Consider the following 16,787-nt stretch of genomic DNA (forward strand, 5'->3'; position numbering starts at 1 on the left):
TTGCCTACACCACATATGGATTAGATATATTTAGATCCATATGTGCGCTTCTGCCAAGCACCAGGTTGAGCTTTTTGACATCAGAGCTGTTCCTTCATATACATCCTGGTAGGGGTTATCACAGCTGCCATGGCAAAACCCCGCTCGGAGCTGAGCACCGGAGGCTGGCCTGCTGCCAGAGAGGCTCTGAGGTGCAGGAGGAGGAGGAGGAGGAGGAGGAGGATGTCCCAGCTTGGGGGGAACGGGGACGCAGACTGGGTAGGACTCCCTGGGTCAGCGAGTCTCATGCTTTGCAATCTGCATTGCAACCTTGCAGCTGCATCACGTAATCCTTTTCGTGGGCTAATCAAGCACCACAGCTTTGTGGGCAGCCAGTGCAATGATAGTCACAGGAGAATTAACTCGGACTTGCTGGGACTTGTCTCCTGGGGCTCCTGAAGTCAAAAAAGCTTCTGTGAAACTGCAAGATGGAAAGTATTCTTTATCTGCCTCTCCCTCTTCAGACAACAATTATTTTTAGCGAGGCAGCTGAAATTCTGAACAAAACTCACCTATGGTCCCTCAAAAGAGCACTAAACAATTTAAGAAACCCAAGGGTGGGGATACAGAGTAGAGGAATGCTGGAATTAGCAGTAGTATTCGCTGCATGTAAACTCATTAAGGCCTAAAAGGAGGTGTGATTTTCTAGGCGCAAAAAAATACCGCATACCCAATGCAGGAAATACGTTTGCAAAAGTTAGGTAGAAAAAAATGAAATGGATGCCAGATGTGCAAGTCTCTGGTGTTCAGGACTCCGGATTGGTTATTTAAGAACAGATTCTGCCTCTCTGGCAGTCAGACAGCCCGTGCAGGTCCAATATAATCTATCGACAAAGTAGCTGGGTACTGATTCTCAGTTTAAAATGGAGTCTGGGTTTTCAGCTTTAAGCACATCTAGAAATCCCACAGGCAAGTACCTGAAACAGCGGTGCCGATGGCCTAAGTTTTTCCTTCGAAACACAGGCGCTGTAGCATAACTCATTAGGATCGGCGTGTTGCTTTAGGTTAAACTCACAGACAACATATGCAGAGTCTCGGGAATTGCATAGTGGCATTTGATTTGATTGCGTTTTTATTTATGGGCTCGTTTGAAATGGTGTGTGTCAGAGGCAGGCTCCAAAATGTAAACTGTCCTGCTTCCAGAGAGACAGGCGAGCACGGGACTGCTAACTTAGAGAGATTCGCATTCGATTTCCCCCTGTACTCTGAAAGCCTCCTACATCCTGTATGTTCTCTCCAACATAAATAGGTAAGTTTTCCTGAACACCCAGCAAATAAAGAAGAAACTATTTACCCTTTAGGGAGCTGTATTTCCTCAAGCGATTTTTAACAAAACAATTACCTCTCCCCCCATAAATTAGCTTCCTGCACTCCTGATAGCGAGCTGTTGGCGTCCTTTTTTCTTTTCTCTTCCTCGGCTGAGGGTTTGGACGCTGCTTTTCACTCCACTGACTTGCTGCTCTTGACAAGCCATCAGATGACAGCACAGGAAAGCGGCCATTTCATTTTCCAGTAGCGGATGGTGCATTAAGACTTGGCCTCCTGGAACATCTTACAGATCCAAGGGCTGTCCGACGACTGCAATTTAACGCAAAGGCTCCTGTATTGACCTCTGTTGTGTTCTTGCTGGGTTAAGTTTCACCTCCCACCTGGAGGGGTAGTTTCCCGTCCGATATCACCAGTGGTGAAGAGGGAGCTCTCAGAGCTTGCCTCCTGATCCCAGCTTCAGTCCACCTTCCCCGGCTGGGTCTCAGTCCCCGCTGGAAGCACTACTGGAAAGTGTACATAAATAATAGCAGCACCGGGACTGTATTACTATTGCCATTTCACGATCAGAAAAATGGAAATAAATGAGTTGCGCAAAGCGTGTGGTGCAAGACACGGCCCGACACCCTGCACTGCAGGCATGTACTCTTGAACTCGTGCCGATTCCCGCTCTGTATTTTCCACCTTAGACCACGTTGCTTTTCTGGTCAAGCGTGTTAAGGAATGTGCTTTTATGCAGCATCTTTCAGCTGGATGGGTCCCAGCCTTAAAAGGAATGTTAAGTGGTTTTACATAAGGCATTACGTAGGATTAGAGAATGTGATCTGTTTGCATTGTAGTCTTCAGAGGAAGAACAGCCAAGGTTATTTTAATGAGACATCGAGATTCATCTGGTAACAGTCGATGCAAAACTGTAGAAATTTCTAACTGAATAATAAAGGCGGTTTTAAAAGCAGCGGAATGTGCCATGCGTGCGAATGCATGTTCATTGCCAAAGAAGAAACTCCAAGGTATGAAACAGCAGCATGAAGAAAAAATACTTCAGCCCTAGTTTTTATCAGGCTGCTAAAATGTCTTTAATTTCACGTAGTCTAACAATCTCACACGGAAGGTATTCAAAACTATTCTCTGGGATTGCGATATGTTTCTGGTGTGTTTGAATAATCAAATAGATTAGCTGCGCAATGCCGAGGCCGAAGACTCGAGAATCAACTCGAGGGCCTGCAGCTTTTCCCACTCATTGATTCCTGCAATACACTGTATTTTACATCAAACTTCGTTGTTGAGGAGACAGAGTATGCTCTCAAGAAATGCTGCAGCATCTTCCCTATGATTCGAGACGTAGCCTTTTTTTCTAAGTTTGTGGTTTGAGTTTTTCAGGCTGGTTTTCCTCCCTGATGAAACACACACCGTTGCTGAGCCCTGTCTCCCCACGTCCACGAGCGAGGGGCCTGCCGAGGAGCCATGTCCAGGCTCTCTGCGGGCAGCTTCCCGCCACTGAGTCCAATCCTGCCCGCGACAGGCAGGATGCTGAACCTGCTAAAGCTTCTCGGCGTCACCTCGGCACCTCCCAGTGCTGTTCGTGCTGCTTTACCTGCCTGCTGAGCTCTGCTCGTGGGACCCAGAGTAAGGGGGATCAGGGCGGGTTTTGCAGGGGCCGTAACGGTCTCTCGCAGCTGGAATGGCCCTTGGGGGCAGCTGGGATGGGAACTGCTGTGCGCACATGAGGACAAGTACAAAAGATACCTGGAAAAAGCTAAAGAACTTGGGTAAGGGGGCTCTGAAGGGAACGTGATATTTCGGTCGCAGGAGCAGAAAGAGGGAGAGGTCTTGGCAAGACGGGTACGAGGTACGCAGCCAAGGGAGCAGCTGTGGGCGAGAGAAGAAGGAGGAGATGGCATCCAGGCCTGTTAGATGGTCCTTATGTCCGGCGTGGGAATGTACTTGCTCCAAGAGAGCATCAGTCTCCCATAGACTGAGGATTGTCCGGGTGTTGTTGCTGAGATCCTTTGGGAAGAGAGAAAAGTCACTAAGGGAGAGCAAAGCCTTTCTGGGCTGTCAGGAGCCTTGTGTCCCTTGCAGGAGCTGGAGAATTCAATAAGAGAGAACTCAGACCCTCACGCCAGCTTTAACTGAGGTCCTCATGCAAGGATTTGTTTTTCACGGAAGGAACAGGAGCGCTAGCGACTATACATTATTTTTGTGTCACCCTGTTTGCGTAGATGTATCTCAGGAGACTTTGCAGCTGATTGTGCTGTTTGCATTCAAAGGAAGGAAACCAGCTGGATGCCCTTCCCTCCCACGTGCGCGCGCGGGAGGGCAGAGGTGAAGCCGGCAGCTCCGCCAACAGTAACTGCTCAGCACGAGGATGCAGGAAAATGCGACCGTTCAATTAAAAGCAGCATTAACAAGGGGACTTCAGAGCACTGCCTGGGAACCCGGCTGCTCCCCCTCTTTCCAGGTGCATCAACCTGGCTGGAAGACACTGCCAATATCCTGCTGAATCGTGCAGGCAGGTGGATTCGGTTGTTTCTGCCAAGATGCAAGAGGAGCTGGAAGCCTTTCCCTGGACGAGGTGTATCTTCAGGGGGAAATCCTAGAAACAAACTTGGCACGCACGGATCTTGGCTTGGATTTACTAAAGCCACGTTGCAAAAAAAGAGACTGGCAAGGAAGGATGTTTAGCGTCCATCTGCCTGTCATTGCAGGAGAGAAAGGACAAATTAAAAACAATATTGGAAATAGATGGGAAGTTGGGCTTAGAAGAGATCTTACTGACCTCTAAAGAGAAATAAGAGGAAGGAAGAGAAATCTCGGAAGGTTTTAGTTAGTCCTGCAATGCTGGTGTGTCTCTGTCTATGACAGAAAGGAATGACCTGGGGCTGTGAGGCAGCGAGGCTGCAGATCCAGCGCCGAGGCGCGCGCAGCCGGGCCTGCAGTATTACCTGCACCCACAGCTGACAGCGGGATATTTTATTCAAATCCAGCAAAACCTTGCAAGAGTCCTGAGGATGCTGTTTGGGGTGAGGAACCTACTGGAAACCAGCCTGATAGTCCAATTCAGGTTAGAAACGTCGTGTTTCTTGCTGGACTTCTGCAATTTCTCGTCGTTTCGGTGCTGAGCGCTGACTCGATGCAGGCGGCGCAAAGGCAGCCCCCGAGGTAAAACCCAAGCCTGCCTCTGAACGCACGCTGGGGTTGGTTTGGTTGAAGTTTTGGGCTGATGGCTCTTTATCTACATGGCTTTTCGTATTCCTAAGTAGTTCCTTCAGTTTACAGAGCATCTTCCAGAAGGAAGGACCTTCTCACAGACTGATGAAACAAGTCATTTAATTAATGGCTGAAATTCTGTCTCCTACGAGTGAAATGTGATGGCTCTGTTACAGCCATAGTGTGCAATCATGTTTACAGAAGGAGCAATGATAATTCCTTTGGCTGCAAACCCCATGTAAATGTAGGCGGTCATAACACTATTCGGGGTGAGAAATAGGAACAGCAGGAATAGAAGGATTTCCTAAGCAACAAAGATCTGCTTCACTTAAAAATATTTCAGTGAGAAAAAAACAGAAAGATGTTAGGAAGGCTTCAGCTTTCAAGAAGAGTGGGGAAAAGGCTGATTCTGTTTTATCACTTTTTGATATTTGCTAGGAATTGTGGCCTCTTAACCCAAGAATAAGGGTACAGAAAGTAAAACAGCGATGACAAACCACCGCCACAGAGTGTAACTGCCTGGGAGAAGTCCCCTTGCAATGCTCTTCAAACACAGTTGAGATCTATATTCCTTTTACTTTCCCATGCAATTAAGCAGAAGCAGTGGAAGAGTGAAGACTCAGAAGGCAGAAGTGATAATAATAACTACAGGGAAGAAGCGAATATATTCAAGAACCTTCTATAACCACCATTAAGAACAGATCAGTCACTCGGGGTTAAGAAACTGCCTTGTCTGTGTCATGGCAAGGAAAACTCATGCAGATGGCACGGGTTCCCTCAACAGCAAGCCCCGGCGAGTACTCGGTGGCACCTGCGAAAGAGCGGAGATTTTGTGCCATCCCTTTCCCACCCCTTACGTAAGAATTGCACAAGGCGGCTGGTTTCTGTTTGCCAAGGGCTGGGGATATGAAAAAGCAGCCGTAAATGCTGCCTGAGTAAGTGGGCCAGTCGAATCAAGGTGAATTATGAAACTGCCCCTGCAAGCTGTGCGAGCTGTACGCATGATGGATTTAAATCCAGGTTCTCTCCTAATTCTGGGGCCTTTTCGGTCACTGTATCTCCTGGCACGCCGGCTTGGGGGCCCCCGGCTGCGGTCTCCCTCTGCGAGGTATTTTCCCTTTTTGCCTTTCCCCCATTTAGCATCGTTTTTCCTCAAGAATCCTTCCATTGCGTGCCTGTTCAGCGCGTCTGCTGTGAAATTCGCTCTTTGTGATCCGGTAACTCGGGCAGCAAGAACGTAAAGATATTTCCTAGGAAGGGCTGTTTGCAACTGGAAAAACAAAGGAGGGATGAATTGGCGGAGCGAAGGGATGGATGGTGGGTGAAAATGAACAAATGCTGAGTCAGCCCCTGGAAACGAAATCATCTGCAAAACCCCCTGACTTGGGATCATAGGAAATAAGGCAGGAAAAAGCCCTGGGACTTCACGCAGACAATCCCCTGGGCACAGCACAGGATCAAACCTCTCCGCTCCTCTTTTGCTTTGATACCACGTGCCATAACGGAGAGAGAAAGGGAAAAAATGCCCGTAAACGGGGCAGTGCAAGCTTGACCTAAGCAGCAGTTCTCAAAGGGAAGGAGGAAAGCAGGACCTGAGCCCATCTCAGTTTAATTAGACTTTCAAATTAACAGATCTCCTTTTCCATCCTCCTTTTTTTTTTCTCTCTTCGTTTCCCAGCTGCTTTTCTTTTAATCTCCTCTTTCAACCTATCTGAACCCCTCTGACAGTCTCCAGCATAAGAAATCCTCCCTCACTACGCCAGTCGCTTCTCTGCCACTTCGGAGAAGCAACAGGCGACTTCAGGGATTATTTATAAAAATCATAAGGAAGCTTCTGCCAAGGCCAGGAGCGGCTGAGCTCCTCGCGGTCGCGGTGCCCGGCAGCCGCGGGCAGGAGGATTCAGCTGCCTGCCACGTGAGCCTGCACTTCAGCGAGCTGAAATTATATGTTTCGCTCTGATGCTGTAAACACAGGGAGGAAGCCAACGGGAGGCAGTTGCCGGGTACTGGAGAAGGCACTTAGAAATTAAGGATCAGCATATCAATGGGAAGGCAACAACACATGGCTTTGGCACGGGTGAGCCGCCTGGAACAGAAGATTGGTTCACTTTTGAATGTTTTTCCCGCTTTCAAAAACGAAGAGTGGGTCCTGCCGGTTCCTGTGCATCCAGCAAAGCTGATGGCCACTGGCTTGCCCCAACCACTGCAGGCCAGCGTGCAGAAATGAGCAGCGCTCTGCCAAAATCTCCTCTTGCAGATAGAGTCTGGGGCTCAGTTCATGGAATCATAGAATCATAGAATCGTCAAGGTTGGAAAAGACCCTTAAGATCATCGAGTCCAACCGTTAACCCAGCACTGCCAAGTCCATCTACCACGTCCTCGAGCACCACATCTATCCACCCTTTAAATACCTCCAGGGATGGAGACTCAGCCCCTGCCCTGGGCAGCCTGGGCCAGGGCCTGACAGCCCTTTGGGGGAAGAAGTTTTTCCCAATACCCAACCCAAACCTGCCCTGGCGCAGCTGGAGGCCGTTCCCTCTCGTCCCATCGCTTGTTCCTGGGGAGCAGAGACCGACCCCCCCGGCTCCAGCCTCCTTTCAGGCCGTTGCAGAGAGCGATGAGGGCTCCCCTCAGCCTCCTCTTCTCCAGGCTGAGCCCCCCCAGCTCCCCCAGCCGCTCCTCATAAGACTTGTGCTCCAGACCCTTCACCAACTTCGTTGCCCTCCTCTGGAGTTCCCTTCTCATCGTGCCAGATTTTGGCCCGTACAATCCTCCGGTCACTGCCACATTTCCAGTTTATAGACCACGCCTCGAGTGCTGTGCTGTGCTTCTTCCAAAGAGCAGCACAGGGCTACAGCCTCGGACGAGTTGACCGGCAGCTTGTTGGCATCAAAAGTACGGACAAGCGTTAGCCTGGCACGCTGAGGACGAGCGCGCTCACCGGCGCGGCACTCTGCGGCGTGCGGGTGGGAGCGGGTGGCATTGCAAAGGGCTTCAACGCTTTTCCTGGGTTTGCACAATATACGCAGGCCTTGGAGGCTGCAGCTGGCAAGAGAGCGTGGCAAGGCAAAGAAAAGAAATGGGAACGTGCTCCCTGCATCCCTCCAGGTGGGATGTTTTGGCAGAGGGCATAAGGGGCACCTCAGGGCAGGCGGGGCACGGGGCCAGCACCACCGCTCCCCTGCCGAAGTTTTGTGCCTGGGCGTTCCCGTGTGCTCGGGCTGAGTCACGGTCTCATGTGGCAATCCCAAATATGAGGGGGCAAGCGCTTGCTGTTAGAGGGAAATCTGGAGGGAAGGTGCGTGTTATCAATCGCGTTGCAGCTAAATCTTCCCCAGCTGCCCAAGCCCGGGTCCTCGAGCTGCATCTTCCGTGCTGCATCCGCACACGTACAGCGTGTATCTCCTGCTGCCCACGGATGCTGCCGGCACAGGGGGAGCAGGAGCCGGCCGACCCCCGCCCCAGGGCAGGATCCCTCTGGTGATTTCTCAGCCCGCGGTGGCTGTGCGCTGGCTGCGTGCTCCGGGAAGGGCGCGTAGCGTGTCTGAGCTCCGCGTGTGCACGAGCCATGGCGCGTGTGGCTCTGCTCTGGGGTGTGCGGCCCACCTGGGTGCTCTGTGCATGGGGGTGACCCCAGCCGGGTGGGTGTTTGTGCGTGTGTCCCACCCGGGAACGGGTCTGTGGGTCTCTGTGTGTGTGTGCATGAGCCCCATCCCATCCCACACTGGGCAGGCTGAGTGGGGAGCTGCGTGCCCAGTTCTCCCACGCCAGTGGGTGCCCAGCGCCCCAGATGCCGCAGGTGTGGGTGCCCACGAGTGTGCTTAGTGCTCCCCACGTGTGGATGTGCGTGGATGCCCCCCACGCGGGTACCCCTGGTAGGAGTGACCTGGCTGTGCCGGGTCCCCCAGGCATCCCCCACCCGTGGGTGGCTGCCCGGTTGTGGGGGCACCCCATGGGTGTGACTACCCCGGGAAGCGGGTGCCGCTGGGTCTGCCCCACGGCTGCCCACGCCTGGTGCCCCACGCACGGCCACCCCCGGCTGCGGACTCCCGTGGGCGGGTGCGGCGTGGGCGGGTGCCCCAGGGGCCGCCGTGCCACGCCGTAGCGGCGGGCGGGGATGCTGCCGCCGCCGCCGGCTCCCCCGCCCGCCCCGCGCCACCGCGGCAGCCGCGCCAGACGCAGCGCGGCTCGGAGCCCGCACGGAGCCTCCCGCAGCCGCCGAGGCCCGGGCAGCCCCGCGCCCCGCCATGGCCCGGAACCGCCGGGAGAGGAGCAGCTGGGGTAGGCGACGGCGAAGCGGGGGCGGAGGGGGGGGGGGGAACGGGACGAGGAGCCCGGGCGGGGCGGGCGCGCCCCGCGGCCGCGAACAATGCCGGGCCTGCGGCGGCCCGCGGCCCGCGGCCCGCTCCCCGCCGGGGCGGCCGGGGCGGGGGGGCGCGCCCGGCCCCGCCTGGGCCTGGGCCGCCGGGGCGGGGCGGCGGGGCTGCACGGCGGAGGCCGCGGCCGCCCCGGGCGGGGGGGGGGGGGGGGGGTGCTGAGGGGCCCGTGGGGGCGAAGGGCCGCCCTCTCCGGGGGTCCGGAGCCGGTGGCGGGGGCGTCCGGCTGCCGCTCCCCGCCTGCTGCCTGCCGGCGGCGTGGCCGGGGCCGGGGGTGCCCGTTGTTCCGGGGGCCCCGCTGGGCGGGCGAGCCGCCCCGGGCTCGGCACCGCCCTCGGCGGGGAGCCCGCCGGCCGCCCCGGCTCTGCCCCGGCCTGCCCTGAGGCGTCCCTCGGCCCGCGGCTGCTGGCCCGCGGCTGCTGGCCCGGGGCTGCCCGCCGGCCCGCGGCGGATGGGCGATGTCACCTCGGCCCCCGCCCCGCCTCGGCCCGGAGCCGGGGTCCCGCCCGCCCCGCCTTCGGACCGAGCCGCCGGCCTTCCCGGGCAGGGGCTTCTGCAAAGGCGTTTTCCCCGTTTCTGGAGGCTGTAGGGCTTTGTCGGCGTGTCAGACCCTCGGAGAGGGGCCATTTTAAATCCATCCCTTTACAAACCCCTCCTGAGCCCGGGGGAGCCGGTAGCAGCATGGCCGGGGAGCGGAGCGGGGACGCGGGGAGGACGAGGAGGTTCTGTGCCGTCTCCCTTCCCTTCTCCGGAGCCGCCAGCCTGCAGCAGGCCTGGATCCGCCGCGGCTCCTTCCCCAGGGGAGCCGAAACTGGTCCCACAGGTGGGCTGCACCGAGCAGGCGAAGGGGCTCCGGCCGCCTTTTACCCTGTGTACGGCCGGGGTCCAGCGCTCAGCCAGGTACCGCTTTACCGGCTTCCACCGATGCGCTGCCCGTTTTGTAGAAAATCAGGTTTTATACAGCCATTTGCCGCTATCTGAGGCTGCCGAGGAGCATGATTTGTCATTTTCCCTGAGTTGTATTCCGTGTGAGCTCGCTCGCCAGCGCTCGCGGTATCCTGTCTCATCGGGCCGAGCGGGTGAGCTGAGCTGTGATGTTTAGGTACACAAATTACGTTCTAATTTGTATAGATGAGCGTAGTATTTCCCACGATAGCGATTAACAGTCCGGGGACATGTTTGCAGAAGCGTTCAGATAATGGAGCGTGTGATTTGAGCAGAGGAGCGGGTGGTGGTCTTTTTGCAAGAGAGGGAGGAGAAGATGAGGAGCGCTCATTTGATCGGTGCCATTTTTAACCGTGACTCTTGACGAAGGTCGTTAGACCCTTGGATAAGCTGGAGGGAAAACTTCCCGGTGAATATGCTGACGTTCTCAGCTTTGTCTCACGGAGCTGTCAGTCCCGTCTCTGCGCGCGTTGAGTATTGCACACACGTACACGCGCTGGTGCTTTCCCGTCGGATCTTGATAGCACGAGAAGAAAATGCAAATGATGCCGAAACGGATATAAACGGAGAAAACATCATCTTGGAAAGTATAGCCTTGGTCCAGCGAGCCAATTAGGCACATCCCTCAGTCTAAACATGCTGCTAAGCCCTACTCGAGTAAAATGTGATGTGTCACTGATTTGCCAAACTCTTCCTTAGATGCTTTGTGAGTTTTGCAAGAATCTGGAACCGTCCATGGGTCCGAGTGGATCTCTGTGGGATCGGCCACCTTCTGCTGCCAGCCATCCACAGCTCAAAATCACACCCTGTCTTCCGCAGAGGTTTACCTGTTCCTAGAATGATTTCCCAGCACTTTGCCAAGCTGGTTGACATTGCAGGTAATTAATTAAAGAACAAAATGCCTGTATTTTTTACTAGGAAGAAAAAGCCCCTGTAATAAAAGTGTGCATTTATACAACAGAACGTCATTGCCCTGAAAGATGTGTTTACATCGGGTGACTGCAGCGTTGTCTGGTGACATCAGTCCGTGGGGTGACTCTTCCACTGCTACGTTTTTCAGCCTCGCTGGCGAAGGAGTCGTCTCAGGCTTTTCCTCAAACTAAGGCAGAAAGTCCTCGCTGTGTTCTAAAAATGGGCTTATGGGTCATTAAAAATATTACGCTATTTTGAAACGGGTCAAACTTTGTCCTAGTTACTCTCTGGTTAGTCAGGCCTGCAAACAGGCAACTGATTAGTGCAAGCCTTCTCCTTTGTTTTGTAAAAATAATTTGCTTTTTTAAAGATCACAGAGCGAATTAGGGTGAGTGGGTGTATGGCACCCAGAAGAAATTGCCTCCGGTCAGCTCTCAAAGCTGGGTTACTGTCACACACACGCATCCCCGGGAGCTCGTGCAGGGGCGTGTAATGCATCAGCGCAGGCTTTAGCCCTGGGCAGAAGGTCAGCATAAGGCTGTGCCTCATTTAAGGCTCTCTTAATGAAGGTGCTCAGTGGTGCACAGACCTCACAACTGCTGCTCCTTGCTGGATGAATGGCTGAGGGAGCTGCAGATGTGTAATTTTTTGGTAAGAACAAGGACCCTGCTTCTCCCAAAATAAGGACTGGTAGTCCCCCAATAGTCCCGATTGGCACGATGAAGTCCAGCCAGCTCGATGAAGGCTTGTAGTAGGTTACACCGCTTTTTTTTCTGGAATTCTTTGTGCTTGGCAGTTGCAGATGCTCAGCAGCCTGCTCCCCTGTTACAGTAAAGCCGTTGGAGACCTCAGCTCCCAGTCACTCGTGTAAACAGCATGGCCTGGAACAAACTGTGTGAACTCTCTCGTGTTCATGGCTCGTGTTGTAATCAGAGTGACCCACTCATGAAGAATGCCGTTTCAAAACCGTCAAAGGGATTGCAGGGGTTATATATACTTCTTGGTCAGCATTGTCAAACTGGACGTGAGATCCGTGAGAGCCACACGTTCGGACTGCACGGCAGTGGGTTAAACTGGAAAGAAAAGGATGACTTTGGTAGTCCTTTTTTTTTTTTTTTTTTTTTTAACTGATCGTGCTAACATCCTTTCTGTTTGTTATTTGGTTTCTGACCTTTTATGGTGGATTTTCAGATTCCGCTTACTGGCATTTCTTTGTGACTCTGAATGCTGGGAACCTCCTGAAAAGTGAAAGCTGAGACCTTTCAGACAGGCGGGCCTTTATGCAAAAAGCCACTAGATATGAGAAGATTCACAACCAAATTACTAGCTTGTAGGAGAGAAAAGAAAATGAAGTGTCAGGACTTGAAAGAAGAGACAGGACAACCCTGCAAGCTGGAGACCCAAATTGCTAAACATGATGCTTGGGCTTTGTGCCTTTGGTTTTGAGGCAGCAGCATCGTACAAAGAATTTGAATAGCGTGGTCTGATCCATTACAAGATGAGCAGGAGCAAGATGAGCCTGATTTTCCCTGTCGGGGGAAGAAATGAGACGCCCTGAGCCTGCCTCGCAGCGGTGACGGGGTGCCCGCGTCACGCTTGATGTCGTGTCCGTGCCGCGAGAGGCTTCGGCGTTGGCTGCCTGCCTGATTAATGGAAGGGGAGGCAGCATATGGAGTTGGTTGTATCTTGCTTCAGTTTCTCTGCTAAGTCCATGGGTGAGAAACAGCACATGTAAATATTGTTTAGGGCCTAGGTGATGTTCGTAGGCAGCGGGCCTTATATTAACTCCCCTGCATCATTGACTGGAACCTTCTCCAGCAGGAGAGTGCGTCTGGTGCGGGTATTGTCGTGCTCTGGGAGGCACAGGGCGTCCCACGGATCACCTCCGAAAGTCACTTCACTCTAGAGAGCTCCTTTGGTCCTGCCAGAAATGCTCACATGTGCTGTCAGTTGAAGGAAGGTTCAGTGTTACAGCAATAAAATAACTGAACACAAACTTCCCAAATGGGGTAGAGGCTCTAGGGAAGGCGCTGAGCTCTGCCAAGCCACTAAAACATATTTGAAGCACTCTCTCTATATAAACATTTTATCTAGAGTGTAGTCACCTTTCATCCTATATCCTAGGATTTTGCGGCACATTTACCAAACTTTGTTTTCAGCAAATTGTAACAAAAAAAGGCTAAAAACAATTTCATGTCAGAAATGACTAAATCAAATACTGGTGGTGGAGGGAGGCTGGGTACTGACTGACTGGATGCAGAAAATTCATGCTGGGGATGAAGCGAGAGTTTTGGAGATGTGTTTATGCAAGGTGCATGTCGGTCATCGTGTCGGACCCGAGTCTGGCTAGGCTTAAACGCGGGTAAAAGCCAGCAGGCCCAGGATTTGTACCTGAGAAATAGATAATGGCCTTTTGGTAGCGCTCTGTTAGGATGGTCTTTTGACAAACACAGGTGGGAATAAGGTTCCCTCTGGGAGTTGCCCACCTGGCCTTTGAATCAACCCAACCTGGCACATGAACTGGCATGGACGTAACCACGTAACTGTCTAATGTGACCTCAAACTTCCTAAAAAACTTCTAGAAAAACCTCTGTCTGCTCTGCTTTCTTCCCAAGGTGGTTGTGCGCCTGTGTCTCTGAAGCATGCTAATAATGGGCTCGGCCTGGGGATTTCACAGCGGTAGGCACGGCTGCTGTTTGAGAGCCAGCTAAGGCACTGTAGCTTCGTGTAAGTGGTAGTAGGTGTCATCATTAAAAAGTTTCACACTGGATTTTGGCATTTGAGATGTGTCTGTTGTAACAGACAGGTTTGGTGGCCAGTAATCATCGAAGCTCTTGTTTCTGTCAGCAGTCTTTTAGGGAGGAACGTCCCAAACCACTCGCGTTATCAGCATAATCATTCATCTCCTTGTTTCGTCTGCCAAAGGGAAAAGGGGCTGAGTTGGCCATGCTCTAGCTGAAGCTGCTGTGCTGCCAGCTGGATGACTCAGGGCTGGCGGGAAGAAGGTGCACATCTTACCACAGCTCCAAAAAAAGCAGAGGGTGACCAGCAAGCCTGGCAGCATTAGCCACCCTGCTTGGTTCCCTGCTGCAAGCATCCCGGGGTGCGGAGACGTGGGGTGCTCGCCAAGAGCACGTGGGAGTGCGGATTGCATTGGGCAGAGGTGTTAACCCTGCTGGGTTGTAAGAGTGCACCCTGACTTTGGACAGGGTAGCTTGGGACCTCAAAGCGAGACCCCAGATGACTACCAACTGTGGCCTTTTACCTGCCATCGATGATTGTTGAAGGCCAGGGCTAGTTTTTTACATGACAGTTTTCTTCACCTGTTTCTAAGCAATGCCCTGCAGCTCCCTGGGTGGAGATGTTCATTGTGGGCTCTGTCATTTACCCATCATTTCCACAGGAATCAAGAGCCTGCTTTGCACCTTGGTTCGTGACAGAGCTGCGATTGCGCCTGTACATCCAGTCTGGGGAGGTGCAAGTGATTTCCCACCTGGGCACGAGAGGGTCTGGCTCTGCCGTCCCGCTCACTGCTGCGTTTCCCAGACCACCAGCCCCACGTGTAAGGAGGCAGTGAGCAAGGCTGGGGTCTGAGGGAGGTACGTGTGCGGCTTCAGAGGGGCTCGGTGGCTCTGGCCAGTGAGTGTTACTGATGGCTAGCGCCAGGCGTTTCCCCTCCCCGGGTCCTGGGGTCCCTCTGACTCCGTGGGGGTGTCACAAATGCCAGCAGAGGTGTGAGCAGGGTGGAGGGAGGGCTGTGTGGCTGCGTAGTCAGCCGTGCCCTGGGGGTAGGAGCGCAGGTAGGATATAGAAAGGGGAGGTGAACGTGCGTGTGTTGTTAAACCCAGCTGGGGAAGCTTTCTGACCTGCTGGCTAGGAAATCTGGGAGCGCGGCGCAGGCAAGGCTGCAGAGCACTGATGGGTGTAAGAGAGGGCTTTACCCAGCCAGGCTTCCCTGCTTCGTCCTCTCGAAGACACCGTCTCCCAGGAGCAGCTCGGTCTAGACACCTTATGGCAGCCCTGCGCTGAGGGAATTTGCTAACTCATAGCTGGCCAGGCCAGGCTCCCGCGGCAGTCTCGGCGCTTCGAGATGCAGCTGTGCCCTGCCATGCATCCTTTGTGCAGCATCCCATCTGATCCTTTGTGCAGGATCGATACAGGCTATTGCTCTACCACATCCCCTCCTGTCCAGTATATATGCTTTGCTTCGATGCTTTGTTTCTCGTTTTTCCCCCATTAGCTGGATAAGATGCAGAGCTCTGCGCAAGCCTGTCTCAGAGAGAAGGAGAAGGTGCCTGGTGCATGCTCAAAGCGATGCTGCCTTTCCCAGCCTCCTCACAGCCTTGCTGATGATCGTTGGCTGCTTGTCGTGCGGCGGAGGTAGTTCAGCATGAATAGAGCGAGCAAAACTCATGTCACAGAGGCAGCCGCCCTAATGTGATAAGTGCAAGGGAGACTGCAGCTTGGAGAGAGATGTCTTTCTTTGCCAGTGCCATTTGCGGAGGGCAGATAAGCTTCCTGGAAGCTGAAGCTCCCTGGAGAATGTGCAGAGGGATCAAGCCTGACTATAAGGTCTGTTCAGCGCTTGGCTCATGGTATCGTCGGTGGCACTGTGATACATTTGTAATGTAAACAGCCGGGGTGAACACAGCTTCAAAAAGGATCCGCACGGCTATCGCTGCTGATCGAATTAATCCCTAGAGGGCTGCTGATAAGCAACCTAACCCAGTCGATGCAGGGATGCCCCATTCCAGGGCAATAACAACAAGTTAAGGCTTCCCATCAAACCTCTATTTGCTCTCCTTGGTAGTTTCTGTTTTTGCACACAGTAAAATAACTTGGTTCAAATACCCTCAGAATAGCCCGTATGAGATCTGTGTGTTTTAGGGGGGGATCGGGGCCCAGGCTGCAGCCCCTGCTTTTCATGGGCAGCGCTTGGATAGGTAGGGCTCCTGGGATCCAAGAGAGTCCAAGAGCAGGGCTGGCAAATCGGCTTTCTCCGGGTCTGGTTAGGCAGCCTGTGTTTGCACAGATGATGCCATGGGTCGTGGCTGCATTTCGTTCTGTGGAATGAAATGTATTTATTGTGCAAACTCATTTAAGGAAAAAGCTGACTTTATTAGTTGGTCTCTGGAAAGCAGTCAGTGTTTCTGTGACCTGTTCTTCCATAGCTAAGGAAGAACAGACTTAAGCAGGCGCTCACCAAAGGTATGTTGCATAGTTAGTGACATATAATTTACCTAATGTATTCTTCTGTAGGAGCTTAAATACATGAGACATCGGCTGTCAGTCCATACACAGGCACAGAGTGAAATATGCTCTTTTAATTTATTTAATTTTAACCAAAATAAGTCCTAGAGCAGTTGAAGAATGCTGTATTTTTTCCTTAGACTCTAATAAAGTGAGCTGTACGTCCTGCGTTATGGGGCTGTCTGCATGAATTGGGCCGTTTCCTTGCTGCTGTCTGACAGCCCAGTAAGTAGGAACGCAAATTCTGATCTCCTTCACCTTTCCACTTGGAATCACCATATGGAAAAGAGATGTGGATCCCACCCCGCTTTAGAGTCATGGAAATGAGCTGTTATGAAATGGGGAAACGGAACTGTATCCTGGCGATTTCTGAACGAGCAGCTTGAGAATTGATGTAACTGCAAGGCGCCGGGAGAGAGCCGACAGAAAGGAGGAGTCAAGCTAGAAAATGAGTAAAAACAAGAGTGTGTTTAGGAAAGCTTAGCTCTCCTTCCTTTCCCTTTTGGCCAGATGATGTTTTGCCATTGCCAGGTACAACTTCCTTCAAAGCTGGTAGCTAATTTATGCCGAAAAGACCAATTAAAATAATTGATTTCCAGTAATGCACAGCCATCTTCTAAAATAGCCTCTGGCTCTCCAGTATGGCAGATAATCTAATAAACAGAACATGGAAGTTTCATCACATGGAAATAAATAGGAAAGATAGGGTTCTGTCTGCAGGTGGCATACATGAAAGAAGCAGAGATAACGGGGCTGAAATTAGTTCAGAGACCTGCTTAATATCTCCAC

The 16,787-nt window shown here is 52.8% G+C and overlaps 1 protein-coding gene across 3 annotated transcripts in view; it reads left to right on the top strand.

Moving 5' to 3' along the window:
- The first annotated feature begins 8,678 nt into the window (after positions 1 to 8,678).
- ATL1 (atlastin GTPase 1) overlaps positions 8,679 to 16,787 on the top strand; it is a 31,347-nt gene continuing 23,238 nt past the window's right edge. Inside the window, exons 1-2 of one of the 3 annotated variants that reach the window (XM_082318789.1) lie at positions 8,718 to 8,796; positions 10,536 to 10,714. In XM_082318789.1, coding sequence (XP_082174915.1) covers positions 10,675 to 10,714 — 40 coding nt within the window. In that variant the 5' untranslated portion in view covers positions 8,718 to 8,796; positions 10,536 to 10,674. Of the gene's footprint in view, positions 8,797 to 9,486; positions 9,715 to 10,535; positions 10,715 to 16,787 lie in introns of those variants that run through there. The other 2 variants (XM_082318790.1, XM_082318788.1) reach the window with 2 other exon arrangements.

This window comes from Platalea leucorodia (assembly GCF_965183815.1).
Source record: "Platalea leucorodia genome assembly, chromosome: 7".
Lineage (NCBI taxonomy): Eukaryota > Metazoa > Chordata > Aves > Pelecaniformes > Threskiornithidae > Platalea > Platalea leucorodia.